This window comes from Eptesicus fuscus, chromosome 10, assembly GCF_027574615.1.
Source record: "Eptesicus fuscus isolate TK198812 chromosome 10, DD_ASM_mEF_20220401, whole genome shotgun sequence".
Classification (NCBI taxonomy): domain Eukaryota; kingdom Metazoa; phylum Chordata; class Mammalia; order Chiroptera; family Vespertilionidae; genus Eptesicus; species Eptesicus fuscus.
Window position 1 is genome coordinate 23,433,195 of NC_072482.1, and position 18,576 is coordinate 23,451,770.

At 41.5% G+C, this 18,576-nt stretch overlaps 1 protein-coding gene across 1 annotated transcript in view; it reads right to left on the bottom strand.

Moving 5' to 3' along the window:
- The window catches only part of HMGCLL1 (3-hydroxymethyl-3-methylglutaryl-CoA lyase like 1), a 185,731-nt gene extending 167,443 nt beyond the window's left edge, over positions 1-18,288 (bottom strand). Inside the window, exon 1 of the mRNA XM_008153316.3 lies at positions 18,099-18,288. Coding sequence (XP_008151538.1) covers positions 18,099-18,206 — 108 coding nt within the window. The 5' untranslated portion in view covers positions 18,207-18,288. The remainder of the gene's footprint in view (positions 1-18,098) is intronic.
- Positions 18,289-18,576: the final 288 nt, after the last annotated feature.

Consider the following 18,576-nt stretch of genomic DNA (forward strand, 5'->3'; position numbering starts at 1 on the left):
AACATTAACCAATGATCGGCTTCTATTTCACAGTGAAATAAATACAGATTGAGGAAAGAATTTCAAAAGTGAATGCCAGACTCTGTAGACCCTGTGGGTTACAGATGTAGGAAAGTGGTGGCAGAAAGCCACTCCGCTTCCTTCAAGATCCAAAAACATTTGGAAGGAAACCCCAGAAGGAAAGACGTCTGACAGGCGTGTTCTCTTTGGGGTTTCCTGCCTCCTTATTTGCCAAGCTTCCTAGACCCCATCGCTTGTTAATGAAGTTCACCAAAAAGACTGTATAACTGCTGATTTCATAGAGTGAAAAATACATTAAAGGTATTTTTATACAGTTGAAGTTTCCTGCCATCTGCATTTCCCTACCTCACAAATCCAAGGAAGCGTGACTTGGAAAGTTACAAGCATAAGGTGACATTTGATGCGGTTACTATCAGTGGGATATTCAGCCCGAACACAGAATCCAAAACCAGAGACATGGATTAGACACTGCAATAGGGAAGCTGCCTCGCCCTGAGGGTGTCTTTATACCATCGATTTTTCTACTACTTCTGTAAAATGCTGTTATGAGAAGATGCGTACTGTACCCTGTGTGAATTAACTCAATAAAAACACATTTATGAAAGGTGACTAAAAAGTTAAATTCTGCTTTCTCTGACCTTTACAATGATAGCCAAGAAAAACACACACAAGGTTTTCAATCTTCCAAATTAGCACCTGGATTTAAAAATATACATTATAGTGTAATGTGAAAACTAAATTAGAGTTAAAACTACTAATTTACAAAACTACTAGTTTACAAAAATATCTTTGATAAATAAATACATATATTTGCCAACTAGAAAATTAGTTAATTTGGCTAATGGCACCTGAAGTTTATATTATGGATTATACAAACTATTTAGTTCTATAAACATTTAAATAACATCTAAATATTTATGTCTTCCACATAACAGAAAGGCAAATAAAATATAGTTTCACCCATTGAAAAGAACTCAGTCTAACACTGCAAATTTTATATATTTAATAAAGTAATATTTCAATGTATTTAAATATATTTGGTAGGAAGCTTTGCATGTGTCCATTAATCACTACACAAGAATTAGGGTTGGCTGGGGGTGGGGTGGGGAGAGGTGAAGAACATGAGAAACGGTTATGAGAAAAGTTTCACCATCTGCAAAAAGTGAGCATGCATCTTCAAATAAAATATAAAAAGGCAATTTTTAAGATTAGAGGCCTTTAAATTATTTTTTTCCATAAGAGACAGATTAGATATATGATAGAGATAGAGGTAGATGGATATATACATATATACATACTAGAGGCCCGGTGCATGACATTCGTGCACTGGGGGGGTCTCTCAGCCCCGCCTGCACCCTTTCGCAGTCCGGGACCCCTCGGGGGATGTCTGCCTGCCAGGGATCAGGCCTAAGCTGGCAGTCAGACATCCCTCTCGCAGTCCATGGCTCTCGCAGTCCAAGATCCCTCACTCCTTACTGCCCACCTGCAGCAGAGGTGGGAGAGGCTCCCGCCACTGCCACTGTGCTCGCCAGCCATGAGCCTGCTGGCGAGCCTGGCTCTGGCTGTGCAGCGCTCCCACTATGGGAGCACACTGACCACCAAGGGGCAGCTGTGTTGAACAACTGCCCCCTGGTGGTCAGTGCGCATCATAGTGACCGGTCCTTCTGCCATTTGTTCGATTTGCATATTATACTGTTATTATATAGAATATATATATATCCTATCTAATAAAGAGGGACTATGCTAATTGACCACCACATCCTCACAAACATGGTGGTGCCCACAGCCAATAAGGAGGGAATATGCTAATTGACTGACATGCCCTCAAAGATGGTGGCGCCCACAGCCACAAGATGGCGGCGTCCAGTCCCCTCAGCCCTGCCGGGGCAGCAGGCACAAGGCATGGCTAGGCCTGCCCCCAGGCAGGTCTGGCCGCTCCGCGTGCCTGCCTCTGGAGTCCCCCAGGCCCCCCATCCCCCTAGCCACCCAGGGCCATCCCGAGGCGCAGGCAAACCTCGGATGGTGACTGCCCAGTCAACTCCCAAGGCACAGGCAAGCCTCGGATGACGGCTGCACAGCTGCTCAGAGTCAGCCCAAGGCACAGGTAAGCCTCGGATGGTGGCTTCCCAGCCACCCAGGCCCACCCAAGGCTCAGGTAACCAGGGCCTGGCCAAGGCTTGCACTGCCAGCAGTGGCAGAAGCAGAAGTGTGATGGTGCATCACCTTCCCCTGATCTCCGGGTTGTCTCCCACCCCTGAAAGCTCCTGGACTGTGAGAGGGGGCAGGCCAGGCTGAGGGACCCACCTCCAGTGCATGAATTTTCATGCACCGGGCCTCCAGTGTGTGTGTGTGTGTGTGTGTGTGTGTGTGTGTGTGTGTGTGTGTGTAGAGAGAGAGAGAGAGGAGAGAGAGGTAGATACCATGTATATTGATACGTATATATTCATACACATATATATTTATAACTAAATAACTCTCCATAATTTCACTATGTTAATTTTGCCCATAAATCTTCAATCATCTTATTTAACCAAGAATGCCTTCTATCTATCCAAATTCCACTTGACCTCAAATGAACCTCCAACACAAAGACTATTATCACCATTATCACTAACTCCCTCTGCTGTGGATTAGAATATCACAAGTGTGTGTTTTTAATTGAATTGCAAGAAAAGGATTGCAAAAAAAAGTGGAATGAAGCAATGAACTTTCCAAGAAAAATGGCAATGAAGAATCAAGATGTGTCCTGGACAGTGCCTAAGGCACAGAAAGCTCTAGCAGTTCTATCTCCCATAACACGTTGCTCCTCTTTCCCCACCACGGTCCTCACCACCTTGCAAGTACCAAGACAGCCAGAACAGAGCTCTTCCTCTCTCCAGACCAGGGAAGGACATATTGGCTCCACCTATCTAAAGTGTGTTTGGAACTCACAGCCCTGGTCCCTTTCTCGTTGCCTAGAAACAATAGCTTTTGTGTTTTACATGTTTAAAGAATTTCCCCATTCCTGTGATTACTTGGCTTTTATATAAATGATATGAAAAAAAGTTTCAAAATATCAACTTAGATGAATCTGAATGTTTTAAATCATTTTTATATAAAGTTATCTTTATATAGAATCTGATTTCAGAATGAATGTTTTGGGAACAAGATCTGTCAATCAATATTATTTTCTGTAAGAAAATAACAAAAAAAAAATGGCTCATCAGGACGGTTAGATCAATGAGAAGAAAGTAGAAAACACCTGAGTGTTCATTTAGGAATGAATTATCATCACTCAGGAAAGGGTGACTGTCCAAAAGGGAAGATGGCAAACTTCTGGTAATTTAAAGACAACTTCCTGCCTGCTGAGTAGAAGTGACTAGGCACTGCACTGTTGAAAAAGATGCCAGTGTTCAGAAATGTTCTGGGTGGTCTCACTGAAGTGTCCCCATGTCACTGTGCATTAAGGTCCACAAAATCAAAAATCCATAGGCTCAGGAAGAGAATCTGGATGCCCAAAGCAGCTACATGTATGAATAAAGAGTGCAAGTCCTGCTTAAGGCATTTATATGTAGTCAATTTTATTAAAAAATCTTCATTGCTGAAAGTATTACATATGTCCTCCTTTTCCCCCATTGACTTCTTCTAGCCTGTCCCCACCCCAGTCCTTCACTACCCTATTGTCTGTGTCTATGGGCTATGCATATATGCATATAAGGTCTTTGGTTGATCTCTTCCCATCCACCCACCCTCTCCCACTTGCCCTCTGAGATTCCACAGTCTGTTCCATGCTTCTGTGCCTCTGGATCTATTTTGTTCCTCAGTTTATTTTGTTCATTAGCTTCCACATGTGAGTGAGATCATGTGATATGTATCTTTCTCTGACTGGCTTATTTTGACTTTTAAGTGTAGTCTAGACCAAACAAGCCCATTTCCAGAGGTTAAATTTGGCTTACCTGTATAGCAGCTAATTTGCATCTCCTACTTAAACTAACAATACAGAGACTTGCAGGAGGAAACTGGGATTCTATGTTGCTTTTAGTATTAGGGCTACAATTTGGGCCATCGTTCCAAATCAGAATTTTTGTTCAAATATCCAAATATATGATTTTGCCTTATCTCTTATAATACCATCTGTCACATGAGAGAGGCCCATAAAATTATGGGTCTGCACAGTCTAGTCCCTTAGTTGATTAGGGGAAATAAAAAGTAACAAAAATAAAAGCTAAACTTGGAAAGGAATAGACGAGGAGAGAAGAAAGGGTCAGGGAAAGTTACAGCACAGAGTGAATAAGCATAGAGAAAGCCAGAAGACTTGGAGGAGTTCAGAGCTAATGAAAAAAACAAGAACACAGGGTCGGGGGAGGGAAGGATGTGAAAGCCAGCTGGAGTAAGAGAAAGCAAGGAATACAGGAGCCAACAGAAATCCAAGGACAGAAAGTATTGGAGATTGGAGGGAACAGGAAATGTATTGGAAACCAAGTTGTTTTTCCTTTTGTATCCAGCGCAATCCTATTCCAGGCAGAACTCTACTCTCAACCTCAAAGAGGATAGAAGGGAAGTTGAAACTCATAGGAGTTTCATGATCAGGAGCCAGGAGCTCTGGAAAGGCAGTTTAGAGGAAACATGGTAAGACAGCAGGCCCTCTGACAGCAGATACAGGCATCGAAGGGTGGCACCATCACCCAGAACAGGGTTTCCTAAAATTATGTGAAGTATAAACACTAATGGTTGGGCTCCAACTCAGAGCTACTGAGTCAGAATGTCCAGTACATTTTATAAACACTTCGGGTGATTTCATTCACTCAGAATGTTCAGGAAGCACTGGTATGGTGCTGAAAATTGGGGAGTCTGAAACTAGAATTTCCTGAATTCAATTCCCAGCTCTGCTCTTATTAGTTGTTGACCATGAGCAAGTTATTTCACCTTTCTGCATCTCAATTACTAAATCTATAAAACAGATTGCTGTGAGGCTTAAATGAGTTATTACACATTAAGTACTAGTAGTTAGGCAGTGCCTAGTACATATTGAATACTCAACAGTGGTAGCTATATGCAAGTCCTTTGAATAGAAAACACATATAAAATAACATATTTTAATTGATTAAAAAAGAAATATGAGCCGAAACCAGTTTGGCTCAGTGGATAGAGCGTTGGCCTGTGGACTCAAGGGTCCCAGGTTCGATTCCGGTCAAGGGCATGTACCTTGGTTGCGGACACATCCCCAGTGAGGGGTGTGCAAGAGGCAGCTGATCGATGTTTCTCTCTCATCGATGTTTCTAACTCTCTATCCCTCTCTCTTCCTCTCTGTAAAAAATCAATAAAATATTAAAAAAAAAAAAGAAATAGGAGTAAGACATAAAAAGGCTGCATTTCTCATAAAATACCAGAGAGCATACTTCCCAACAGCACAGAGACCAAGCCACAACCCTCAGAGTTTGTGCCCCTTGGTCTCAGCATTCATGAGCCAGTCGTTGTCTTTTGGGCATTAATATGTGAACAGCTTAACAAAATGCTTTTTTTCTCAAAAGCACATGTAAGTCCATTCAAATTCAAGGTGACTCCAAGATCTAGAGTCCCCATGCTCTTGGAATGCAATAATAAATCCAGGGCTTGGCTGAAGCTAAGACCCACATCCAGCACCAGCTGCTGGGGATCATTCACCTGGTAACCCACCTTATTTGACAGTTCTGTTCTCTTCAGTCATTTCCCAATAATTCATCCCCAACAATCATCTACTTCTTCTGTAGAACCCCACATAGTTCTCTGCCTTTCTGCTAAAACTCAAGTCTTTATTTTTCCAGCTGGAAACCCAGCTCTATCATAACAAGCTCCACCACATTTTTAACTTATTTGGTGAATATTCTCAACATCTTCTGGTCTTAAATGAAGCCTCGATCACCCTGACCTATAAAGCTCTCATGTGGAGACTGCTCGGTCTCCTATACCTTGCTAAATGAATAGATAATAGATGGTATCTTTAGTTTCCATTACATCTTCAAGAAGGTTAATCCCTTTTACTTGTATAAAAACTCCTGCTCATTTGCGATCCATGTGATTTGGCAATACCTTCCTTTACCCATTTGAGAACTTGTATCCTTTACACACCGCAAGCATTAGAACTTAGTTTGCCATTATTCCCTTCAACCCAAATTTTGACACTATTTGGCAGAATAGTCAATGTCCTGGTGAACCACCCATCCAATACTTGATTTCCAGTGCAATTCACTGGAATTTCACTATATATCAGCTGCCATTAATTTGCATGGTCATGCAAAAGGCTTATTATTGCTTGTGACTGCTCACTTATTAATAGTCTCTGACTATATATGCCTATGTTTTCAACTTTCTATCTCTGTTGTGCCTTTGGCTTACTACAAGTCTTTGGAACTCTCCACTTTTACTTCATCTGTCAGATGTACTATGTCAACAAAGAGGATCCTGAGAATGGCATTGTACCTGGTAACATGCTGCTTGAGAAACCACAGTGTGATGATAATAATGAAACAGACTTTTCTCAAGATGAATGAGGTCATTCTGTGAACTAAATCTTTTGCTCCAAACAATACTATTGATTTAAATATAAAATAAGAATACTAAACTGTATAAACACTCTCAAATGTAAATAAAAAGTGGTGAAGCTGATAAATGTGGCAGAAAATAGGTTAGACATATCAATAGTCACATCACATATAATAAAAGTTAAAGTCATCTAATTAAGGATTCAGACAATCAGACAAGCTTATAAGGAATACATTTAAAGCAAAATAATAGAGAAATGGACATGTATTGTCTTAAGGCACTTTTAAAAGACTAAAATGACATGAGCTAAATCCTATCTAATAATAGACAAATATGCAAATTGACCATACCTCCGACACACCCACAACCCACAACCCATGCCCACCATCCAATCAGAGCGAGTATGCAAATTAACCCAAACCAAGATGGCTACAGCCACAGAGAGCAAGGTTTCCTAGGTAACAGAGGAAGCCAAGCCTTCCGCCTGCCCTTGCCAGGCCTAAGCCTCCACTCAAGCTACAAAGTTTCAATTATAGAAGATAAACAAATTCAAACAAATGGCGGCAGAATGGAGCTTGAGAGAGCAGGCCAGGGTTGTCGCCGGCAACAGGGGAAGCAAAGCTTTCCGCACACCCTGGCAGGGCCCACCCGCTTAAGGCAACAAAGTTTCAATTATAACCCCAACACAAATGCCTGCGGGCCTCGGAGGGAGCCCCAGGCTTGGCTCTGCTCCAGGCTACAAAGTTTCAATTGTAGAAGGAAAATAAATTCCAGATACCAGGGTCTCTACTTGGGTTGCCAGGGGGCGTGGCCGGCCTGCAAACCACCACAGGCCCCTCACTCAGGCCGCCCCACACCCCAAGGGAACTCCCACCTGATCAGGGACACCCTTCAGGGCAAACCAGCTGGCCCCCACCCTTGTACCAGGCCTCTATCCTATCTAATAAAAGAGTAATATGCAGATTGATCATCACTGCAACACACAATATAACTGCCCCCATCTGGTCAAAGATCCTGCCCCCATGTGGACACAAGATGGCCACCACAAGATGGACAGCAGGAGAGGGCAGTTGGGAGGCACCCGGCCTGCAAGGGAGGGCAGTTGGAGGTGATCAACCCTGCAGGAGAGGGCAGTTAGGAGTAACCAGGCTGGCAGAGGAGGGAAGTTGGGGGCAAACAGGCTGGCAGCAGATCGGGCCTAAACGGGCAGTTGGACATCCCTCAAGGGGTCCCATATTGGAGAGGGTACAGGCTGGGCTGAGGGACAACCTCCCTCCGTGCACAAATTTCGTGCACCGGGCCTCTAGTATTCAAATAAATAAAATTAAAATACTAACTCAGAACTCAGAAAAATAGAAAATAATTTTTTCAAAAAATAGAAATCAACAGTTAGCACATCACACATATGCATGCACAGATACAAGCATATGTATCTGGACAAGAGGACCAACAAACTTACAAAATGTTTTTTAATAAATTCATAAAATATGTAGACTTTTAAAAAAGCTTACTAAGTGAATGAGATTGATTATGAATAAATAAACCAGGATGAGATGAAGCAAAATATTAAAAAAGAAAAGTTTAAGAAGAATAAAATGTCTAACAAATTCCTGTCCACTAAATAGAAAGATTTGAGGTAAACTCATACCAACAGAGATAAAATATTATAAAGGAACTATAATCATTCATTGATTTATTAATTCAACAAATTTACTGAACTATGTCACACATAAAGAAGGAGTAAATAAGATATTGTTTTTTCTAAAGCCAAAGACTGAAGTTGGGCATTTTTAAAATATCTTCTCTATCTCTCATAATTTATATTTATTGTGGAGATCATTGCAATAGTCTGTTTTTCCATAAAATATTCCTTTATATGAAGTAGCCAATCTTTTCATTTATTATTTTTGAATTTTAAATTGTTACTCTACACAAATTTCCAGCTATAAGATTGCCGGAATCTAATGTACTAGTATAGTATAATAATTACAGTCAATAATACTGTATCATATAATTGAAAGTTGTTAAGAGCGTATATCTTATATGTTCTTGCCACAAAAAAATGGTAATTATGTGAAGTGATACAAGCATTAGTTAAGGCTATGCTGCTAATCATTTTGAAAGATATATGTGTATCAAATCTGTAAACCTTAAAGTTACACAATGTTATATCTCAACACGACTGTAAAAATACATTACGAAAGAATTACTCTAAATAGTGTTCATACTATATGGACTGTATCCACTTCAATTTTTGTAATATGGTAAATAAATATATTTTTTAAATCCTCATTATATTGCAAAATTGGTATTTTTTACATTTCCCTGTTATACTGTTAATCTTTCAACTAGCTTGTTTGGAACAAACTGCTTACTGAGAAAAAACAGAAAATATGGATAAAATATTAATGAAAACCAGCGGTTTGATCATCGTAGCGTTGCTAAGGTAGTGAGTACTGCAGTGGCCAATATACCACGCAGAAGAAAAACGTAAGTGGTGATACCCACATTGAGCATGACTTTCCTCTTCAGGCATTTGCCAATTCCACATCAGCAGCCCAGAAGATCACCAGGGCTTCCAGAAGCCTTGGAGGCCAAGGAGGAAATCTTTTCAGTTCAGGTTCCAACAAGGAGGAGGCAGCCTGGTAAATACCTTAGGCTTTTTAATCCTCATAGGAGGACATGTTTTTATTGATTTTAGAGAGAGAGGAAGGGGGGAGAGAGAGAAACATCGATGTTAGAGAGAAACATCGATCAGTTGTTTCCGATAATCGCCCAGACTAGGGATCAAACCCACAACCTAGGAATGTGCCCTGAGTGGGAATCGAACTGGTAACGTTTTGGTGTATGGGACCAAAACCAACTGAAACACCTGGCCAGATAACACCATAAGCCTTTTTAATTCGAACCCCTGAAGCGCTAAAAAATAAAAGTAAGGGTGAGGAGAAAAGAACTAGACCTCAGAAATGAAGTAGGTCCAGTCTCAAACCAACTAAGCATCCAACCGGCTTAATATAAGTTATCCTTACATTTACTGCCTGCTAGAAGCAAAAGTTAGTCCTTTCTGTACTCACACCTGTTAAAACGGCTATTATCAAGAAGACAGGAAATAAGTGTTGGTGAGGATGTGGAGAAAACATAACATTTGTGTACTGTGGGTATATAAATTAGAGGAGCCACTATGAAAAACAGTATGTAAGATGCTCAAATATTTAAAAATAGAACTATCATTCAGTCCAGCAATTCTACTTCTAGATATTTACCTGAAGTAAATGAAATCACTATCTTGCAAAGATATCTGTACCCCATGTTCATTGCAGCATTATTTACAAGCTAAGACATGAATACAACCTAGGTGTCCATCCACAAAGAAAGTGTGGTGCACATGGTTTATATATACAAAATTTAATATTATTCAGCCATAAAGAGAAGACATTTCTGTTATTTGGGACAAGATAGATGGATTTGATGCTAATGAAGTAAATCAAATACAGAAAGACAAATACTGTATGATCATGCTTATATATGAAATCTAAAAAAAAAAAAAAACAACACAAAGTCATGGATACAGAGAACAAATGATAATTGCCACAGGCAGGGTGTGAGGCGTGAGTGAAATGGAGGAGAGGGGTAATAATCCTTTCTGCAGAAGGATAGTGTCACTCAATGCCTCAAATTATGTTTATAATTTTTTCAAATCAGATGTCACAACAAACTCAAAAATGAATAAGCATTCCAGGAGGAAAGATTCACGAAACAGATCCACAGGAGACCTGATAAATATTCAAGTATTTATGATAAAACAGAGAATTGTGGCAGAGAGCTAAAAACTGGTTTTAAAAATCACATATAAATATGTTAACTCACAAAGATAAACTGCATTGCCCATGAACACAGACAATAGGGTGGTGGAGGCCTGGGGTGGGGATGTGGTGGTATGGGGCAAGGGGGGAAATGGAGGGCACTTGTAATACTCTCAACAATAAAGATAAAAAATAAAAAGTATATGTAACTAAAATTAAGAATTCAATAAACTAGATTAATAGCACATTAAAGAAAGCTAAAGAAGGAATTAGTGAAATGGAATACAGGTGAGAAGAAAATATATTCAAACTGAACATGGAGAGAAAAGAAAGAATGAAAAATCAAACAATGGGTATAAGAAATAAATTGGTCGAAGAAAACTTCTGAGATTCTTCAAACTATAGGTCCAAGGGAAGGGTCAGAAAAAGAAGCAGAAGCAATACTTGAAGAGAATGACTGAAAATTTTTCCAAAACATATGAAAGCCAGCAATCATCAAGCCATAGATCCAAGAAGTGCTATGAACTATTAGCAGATACAAAGAAAAGTAAATCTAGACACATCATAGTCACACTGTTGGAAATCAAAGACAATAAAAAGAAAACACGAGATACATCATCATCAAAGAAACAAAAATAAGACTAATAGCGTATTTCAATGTTTCTGGCTTGCATTATACCTGTTGAAAATCTGGATTTTCTACTGCTATCATGTAGTTTAATTTTTATATGAAATATATATTTATAGTAAATATTCATTTATATTTATGCAAATTATATATGTATATGTGTGTATTGAAATACATGCAATTTCAAACAAAGAAAAACTGCAAGAATTCATCAGATTTTTTACTAAAGAAAATATAAAGCCAATACTTGTATTTGAAGGAAAATAATTTCAGATGAAAGAATGGAAATAAATGAATGAAGAGCAAAGGAAAGAAAAAATATGTGCATTAATATAAGTACATTGACTATGCATATATTAAAGTACTAATTTACATGTATATAAATATACCACATAGAGAATTAATGTAAACAATATGAAAAGCAGAAGGCAGTAAATGGAGTTATTTATATTTCCATTTTAATGACTTTAATAGTACTAATTTATATAATACACTACCAGGCCAGGTGCATGGATTCGTGCACCGGTGGGGTCCCTTGGCCTGGCCTACAGCCTCTCACAATCTGGGACCCCTCGAGGGATGTTGGATAGCCAGTTTCAGCCCGATCACCACAGGCCCAATCAGACAGGAGGGAGCCTGATCCTGTGCATTGAGCGTCTGTCCTGGTGGTCAGTGTGCATCATAGCGACTAGTCGACCAGTGGTTGGGTCAATCAGGCACTTAGGCTTTTATACCAGTACTAGAGGCCTGGTGCATGAAAATTCATGCACTGGAGGGGGGGTCCCTCAGCCCGGCCTGCCCCCTCTCACAGTCTGGGAGCCCTCAAGGGTGGGAGTCAATCAGGAGAAGGCGACACCCCATCACACCTCTGCTGCTGCCACTGCTGGCAGCACAAGCCTCGGCCAGCCCTGGTTACCTGAGCCTTGGGTGGCCCTGGGCAGCTGGGCAGCCGCCATCTGAGGCTTACCTGCACCTTGGGCCAGCCCTCGGTGGCTGGGGGGCTGAGGGGACTGGGGGACTCTGGAGACATATGCTGAGGGGACTGGGTACCTCCATCTTATTGCTATGGATGCCACCATCTTTGAGGGCGTGGCATTCAATTAGCATATTCCCTCCTTATTGGCTGTGGATGCCACCATCTTTGAGGGTGTGACATCAATTAGCATATTCCCTCCTTATTGGCTGTGGGCGTCTCCAACTTTGTGATGGAGGGTCAATTAGCATATTCCCTCTTTATTAGATAGGATATATCCTATATAATAAAAGGGTAATATGCAAATTGACCCTAACAGCAGAATGACCAGAACAACCTCTTGACCAGCCACTATGAGGTGCACTGAAACCTTCAGGTTCCAAACACCCGATGGCAAATGGGGAACCAGGGTGGGTGGCAATTGACACAGGTGGCACCATGCCAAAGCCCCTGAACCCCCAGTCACTATGCACACAGAAGGAGACCTGCAATGGGGGCAGGGCCAGTGAGTGGACGAGAATGGCCCACCTTTCAGTCCCTCGCCCCAGCCGGCAGGCTCCCATTGCCCAATGGTGAACAGGGAACCAGGTTTGGGTGGCAGCAGGGGCTGGAGCCAGCTGCTGGCAGCCAGGGAAGATGGCTCTGATTGCAGGCCAGGCCTAAGGACCATACTGTGCACAAATTTCATGCACCAGGCCTCTAGAAAATTAATAAGACAAGTTTGTGTGTCAACATAACAACTAAAAAAACAGTAAAAACAGTATAAAACTAACAAACTACTGCATAGGGAAAATAAATGATAAAAATACATAATACCAAAAAAAAAAAAAAAAAACCATAAAAGAAAAAGAACACCTGAGACAAATAGAAAACAAACAATGGAATGGCACTTCGGCTCTCTTCTGAAAATTTCTCCCTAGTCATTCTAAGGTATTTAGTAAATGTACTAACAACTGCATAGTTGCAAACCAAGCATATAATGCTCTGATTAATTTTAAGCAGAAAGTTAATACTTTTAGGCAAATTCCAGAGATCCTGCAACACCAAATACTTTACTTTGAATCCTAATTTTTGATGACAGCAAATGTAAGTTAAAGGATCAGGATATGATGTAAAATAACTATAAATTTAATCTCATAATCTACAATTTTGCTTTTATAAATCTAATACATTTGAAATACTGTTTGTGTTAGAATTTAGGTTCTTGGGAATTTTATAGTTGCACTGGGGTATTAATATGTGAAGAAATTTAGCTACTGCTTAAGCAGCACTTGGAAATAAAAAAGGGATTGCTCTACTAGAAAACTTAAGTATAATCAAAACTTTAAAATATACTAATTCAGCCAGGTTCATCATACCCATTTTAAATGGGACAAAAATAAAACAGGCCCTTAGAGACCATTTAAATCACAAAATGATTCAGTTTAACCATTTGGTTAATTAAGGAAATTTTCTGCAAAACCAATGTCATTAGCAAAAAAATCAGAGACTCAAATATTTTAATTAGTGGAGCTGTGGCAGTGTAAGCCTTTCATGCACATTGATACATTTTTTATTTAATAAATAGTTAAATTCCAAATATGTGTATGTGTATATGCACACACAGACACATACAATATTTAATTATATCCCAATAATTTATCAGGGAAATGTTACTATCTCTAATGTGTAAAATGAAATTTTAAGATTTAGCCAGGCTACTACTGCCTGCACAAAATCCCAGAATAAATTTGTTGCAGAAAAGGGTCTGGGTTTCCAATCTTCTACTCTCTAGCACATGATTCTTTCAAAATACAGTCTATCTGTCCCAAGTGCAAACAAATAATTTCAAATCACGGGGGGTTCTGTTCAGGATTTTTCTGGAGATTCATGCTGAACAATTGATTAAGCACTGTGCTATCTTTTCACAGCCTCCAAAATCCATTTTCAATTCCTACCCTATCAAAACATGACTAGGTTCTACGAGATGAAAAGGTAAGACACAAACAATAATATTTGTCATTTATCACTAAGACCAAACTTCACTGACATCATGTATTCATTCCATCACTTTAACATACATTTCCCAAATATTTATCTTTGTACTATAATACACCAATCTTTGCTTTGAACCCTGAAAAGTGCTGGTAAGAATTTCATGGTCCCCATACATATGTGATGCTTAAGGCCTAGAAGAGTAAACTAACAAGGCATTCTGTTACTAGTAGATACTGAGAATCCTCTGGGGAGTTCTGCCCTTACTTACATGAAGCTAAGAGTCTGGCAGGAAATTAAACATCAAATAATCACACAAAAAAGTATATATAATACACATCCTATCTAATAAAAGAGTAATATACAAATTGACCTTATCTCTGCTACACCCACAAGACACACCCACCAGCCAATCAGAAGCAAGTATGCAAATTAACCCAACCAAGATGGCTGTGGCTATGGAGAGAATGGGCGGCTTGGGTTTCCCTGGCAATGGAGGAAGCCAAGCTTTCTGCCTTCCCTGGCCTGCCTTGGCCTCCACTTAAAGCTACAAAGTTTCAATTATAGAAGATAAATAAATCCCAACAAAAATGGCTGCAGCCATGGAGCGAGCAGGAGGCTTGGCTCTGCTCAAGGCTACAAAGTTTCAATTATAGAAGATAAATAAATCCCAGATACCAGGGCCTCCACTTGGGTCGCCAGGGAACGTGGCCAGCCTGCAAACCACCACAGGCCCCTTGCCCAGGCCGCCCCACGCCCCAAGGGAACCCCCACCCTGATCCGGGACACCCTTCAGGGCAAACCAGCCGGCCCACACCCATGCACCAGGCCTTTATCCTATCTAATAAAAGAATAATATGCAAATTGACTATCACTCCAACACACAAGATGGCTTCCCCCATGTGGTCAAAGATGACTGCCCCCATGTGGACACAAGATGGTCGCCACAAGATGGCCAGCAAGGGAGGGCAGTTGTGGGTGATCAGGCCAGCAGGGGAGGGCAGTTGGGAGGGACCAGGCCTGCAAGGGAGGGCAGTTGGGGGTGATCAACCCTGCAGGGGAGAGAAGTTAGGGGTGACCAGGCCAGCAGAGGAGGGATGTTGGGGGCGACTGGGCCTGCAGGGAAGGGCAGTTGGGGGGGACCCAGGCCTGCAGGGGAGGGCAGTTAGAGGCAAACAGGCTGGCAGTGGAACAGTTAGGCATCAATCAGGCTGGCAGGGGAGTGGATAGGGGGTGATCAGGCTGGCAGGCAGAAGCGGTTAGGGGCAATCAGGAAGGCAGGAAGGCAAGCAGTTGGGAGCCAGCAGTCCTGGATTGTGAGAGGGATGTTCAACTGCCCATTTAGGCCTAATCCAGGTTCGGGCCTAAACGGGCAGTCTGACATCCCTCAAGGGGTCCCAGATTGGAGAGGGTGCAGGCTGGGCTGAGGGACACACTCCCCATGCATGAATTTTGTGCACCGGGCCTCTAGTTATATATAAAGATTTGTGCACTGTGCAATATATGGTAACAAGGCTACTTTCCTTGTGAATAAGAAAGATTTCATGAGAAAGAACATTTAAGTTGAGATCTGAAGGATGAATAAAAGCTAGTTAGTTAGAAAAAAATCTTCCTAGAAGAGGGGAAAACAAGCAAGGAATGTTGCCAAAGGAAACATTATTAGAGAACTCAAAGAAGGCCACTGTGGCAAAAATAGGAGAGAAGAGCTTAAGATGATGTTGCAGAGAGACACAATGAAAAGACCATTTGAAGCTTCAGAGAACACACTAAAAGGGTTGTGTTCATTCCTAAAAGTGAGGGCAATTCATAGAACATTGTTTAAAAGGGGAGAAAAAAAAATGAATAGTATGATTCTATTTTAAAAAAGAAAAGAACATCTCCCAACTAGCTATACAGGCAGTGGGTTGAAGAAGGATTGCAATAGTCTAGGAGTCCATGAGAGATAATGCCATTTTAAAATTGATAGTAGCAGTAAAGTTGGAAAAATAGATTTAAGAGAAATTCAGAAGGTATAATTGCAGGACTTAATGACACCCTGGAAGTAGAGAAATGCAAGTAAGGAGCTCTCTGTTTATGGCTTGCAGGACTAAATGAATTGTGATGGTGTTCCCTGAGATAGAAAATATTAGAGAAGGTCTGGGATTCTAAAGGGGGGGGGGGGACATGAATCCACTTTTGGAAATGTTGAGTTTGGATTGCTTTTGAGATATCCAAGTGACGATGTCAAGTGAGTAGCTAAACATCTGGACTGGAACTTAAGAGAGAGATGGGAATATAAATCTGGAAGACACTGATACACAAACAGTAACTGAAACTTTGAGTGTAGATAAGAAGTCATAAAGAACGTGAACATTTAGACAGATACAGGCCACTGAGCCACTCTGGTTCCAACTGAGAGCCAGAGCTGGGGCTTAACGCACTTAAGGGCGTTGGTAAGCAGAAGCCGAGGAAGGCCCTAAATTACAGTCACGTGACAGGTGTCAATGCTGCCAGGAGTTCAAATCAGATAAGACGCAAAACATTACAATGCCATAAGACTGGGACTAAAACAGAATTACGTACAAAATTCAGTGAAAGCCCAGAAATGGGGCATCTCCTCTCAAAGTAGAAAACAGTTGGTCAAAACAAGTGATTAAGATTAAGCTGTGTTTGAGGAATGAATAGGAGTATCCCAGGCAAAGCAGTTGAGGGATAAAAAGTCAATATTTAGAGAAAGTATTGCTATTCCTCAAAAAGGAATAAAAAGTCTGCACTGGGGTGATGGATGTCAAAATTCTATGCCTCACATTCCTTGATCAGTCATCCCAGTCATTTTCAATTATCTTAGCTTCCACATCTTAACGGGGCAAAGTAGAAATCCTCACATAGCACCCTAGCTTTGATCCTTGTCCCCCGAACCCACAAAATCAGAACATGGCAGGCGAGAAACACAATGTTAACCCAGCAGCAAAAGTCATATAAAGCCTCAGCCTCAGGAAACAAAAGTTGAGAATTTCTAATTGATTATGTAACAGAATGAACATGAAAGTTAAAAGTTACTAAAAAGATCAAATCAGAATGTACAAAAGTTAAGTAGGATTTGTGAACATATGAGAAGCTAAAGACTAACGTTCCCTCTCTTACATTGTCAGCAGAAGCTTTGAGTCATATAACTATGGCCACCTTCTAAGGAAGTGGGAGCAAAGTATCTTTTTAAGAATCCACAAATGACAAGTGCTAAATTCCAATTAGTAGACTACAATTTCACATATTGATACACTGAACTGAGAATACTCAAAATGAAAAACTATAGGAAACTTGAACATTAGAATAGTTGGTTTAGAGCCACATAGTAAAATTGTGCTTATCTACTAAAATACTAAAATACAAGTTATTATTTTGTTCACAAGATGCCAGTAAATCAGGAATCAACTTTTTCTGTATCCAGTAAAATTCAAAAGAAATTGCTAACCCCTCCGTGTCTCTCCCCTTTGCCATGTTTTAATATTCATGTAACAATTATATCACTGTTATTACTGTGTGAGATTTAAATTTTAAAGGAAAAGCAAATGTCTATGTATTTTCCACATTTACCTGACATTGCTGGTTGAGAATGCATTAAATCACATGTATGTGGATACTCTTAAATTGCTTTTCTCTAAAAATCGGCTTTCAGGAATTACATGGGATTAAATTTGGGTGTGAAATTGGTGTTTTCTACCATTATTTTCGAGCTTGTTCAAGTGTGTTGAAGCATAACTACATGGGGGACAATGAATGACATGATGGCTCCTTTCTTCCTACCATGTTTCCCTAACCTTCCATGTTGGCTTCTTTCCTTTTTCTGCCTCACATTCTGGCAAATTTGTCCCCTTTGTTGCGCAGTACACGAAAGGAACTGAAAATAAGGACACTGTCCTTGGCCGACTGCCTAAAACCACAAATGATATTATATAATGCGTCCCTTCCAACGGAAAAACAGATGGAACCGTTTCCTTCAGGGGACCTGCAAATGGCCACAGGTAGGGATTTTGCTGGGTCTGCTCTGTAGAGCGGGTCTACATGTTTACAGCAGAGAGATGTTGGGAAACCTTGTCAAGGGTGAGGCCCCACGCCGCAGACTGCTGCAGGAAGGGCCATGGGGTGGTGACACAACAGGGGGAGAGGCCCGCTGGCCGTGCGCAAGAGGGTGGGGACACCCTGGGCCGCGAGGTGGTACCTGCGCGGGGTCGAGCGCCCCTGGCACTGAATCCGCGATCCAGAGATGCTCCCGGAGAAGCTGCTGGTAGCTGAGGCAGTGCTTCACGGCGGAGGGCACATTCCCCATGGCGGGGCCGGGCTGCGGTCTGCGATAGGCGGGAGCCAGGAGAGAGGGATGCGGGGCGGCACCGCGTTGCGAAACTGCGCCCGCTCGGGAGCGCGCCCTCCCCGTGCGCGCGGCGGGCACCAGCGCAGCTCCGCGCACTGCGGCGGCGCCCAGGAGGCTGAGAGCAGGACGCGCAGCGCCCCCGGGCACCGGAGGTACCCGCCGCTGACGCCCGCAACACCGGAACCTGAGAAGAGAGGAAGGAACGGAGCCAACGGACGTTCAGGTGCGGCGCATTTTTCACGCTGCGCTGGGCTGGCACGCAGGGCTGATTGCATCTGCACGCGATCCACTGAACTGACTTCTCACCTGATTCAGATCGTCCGCAGCA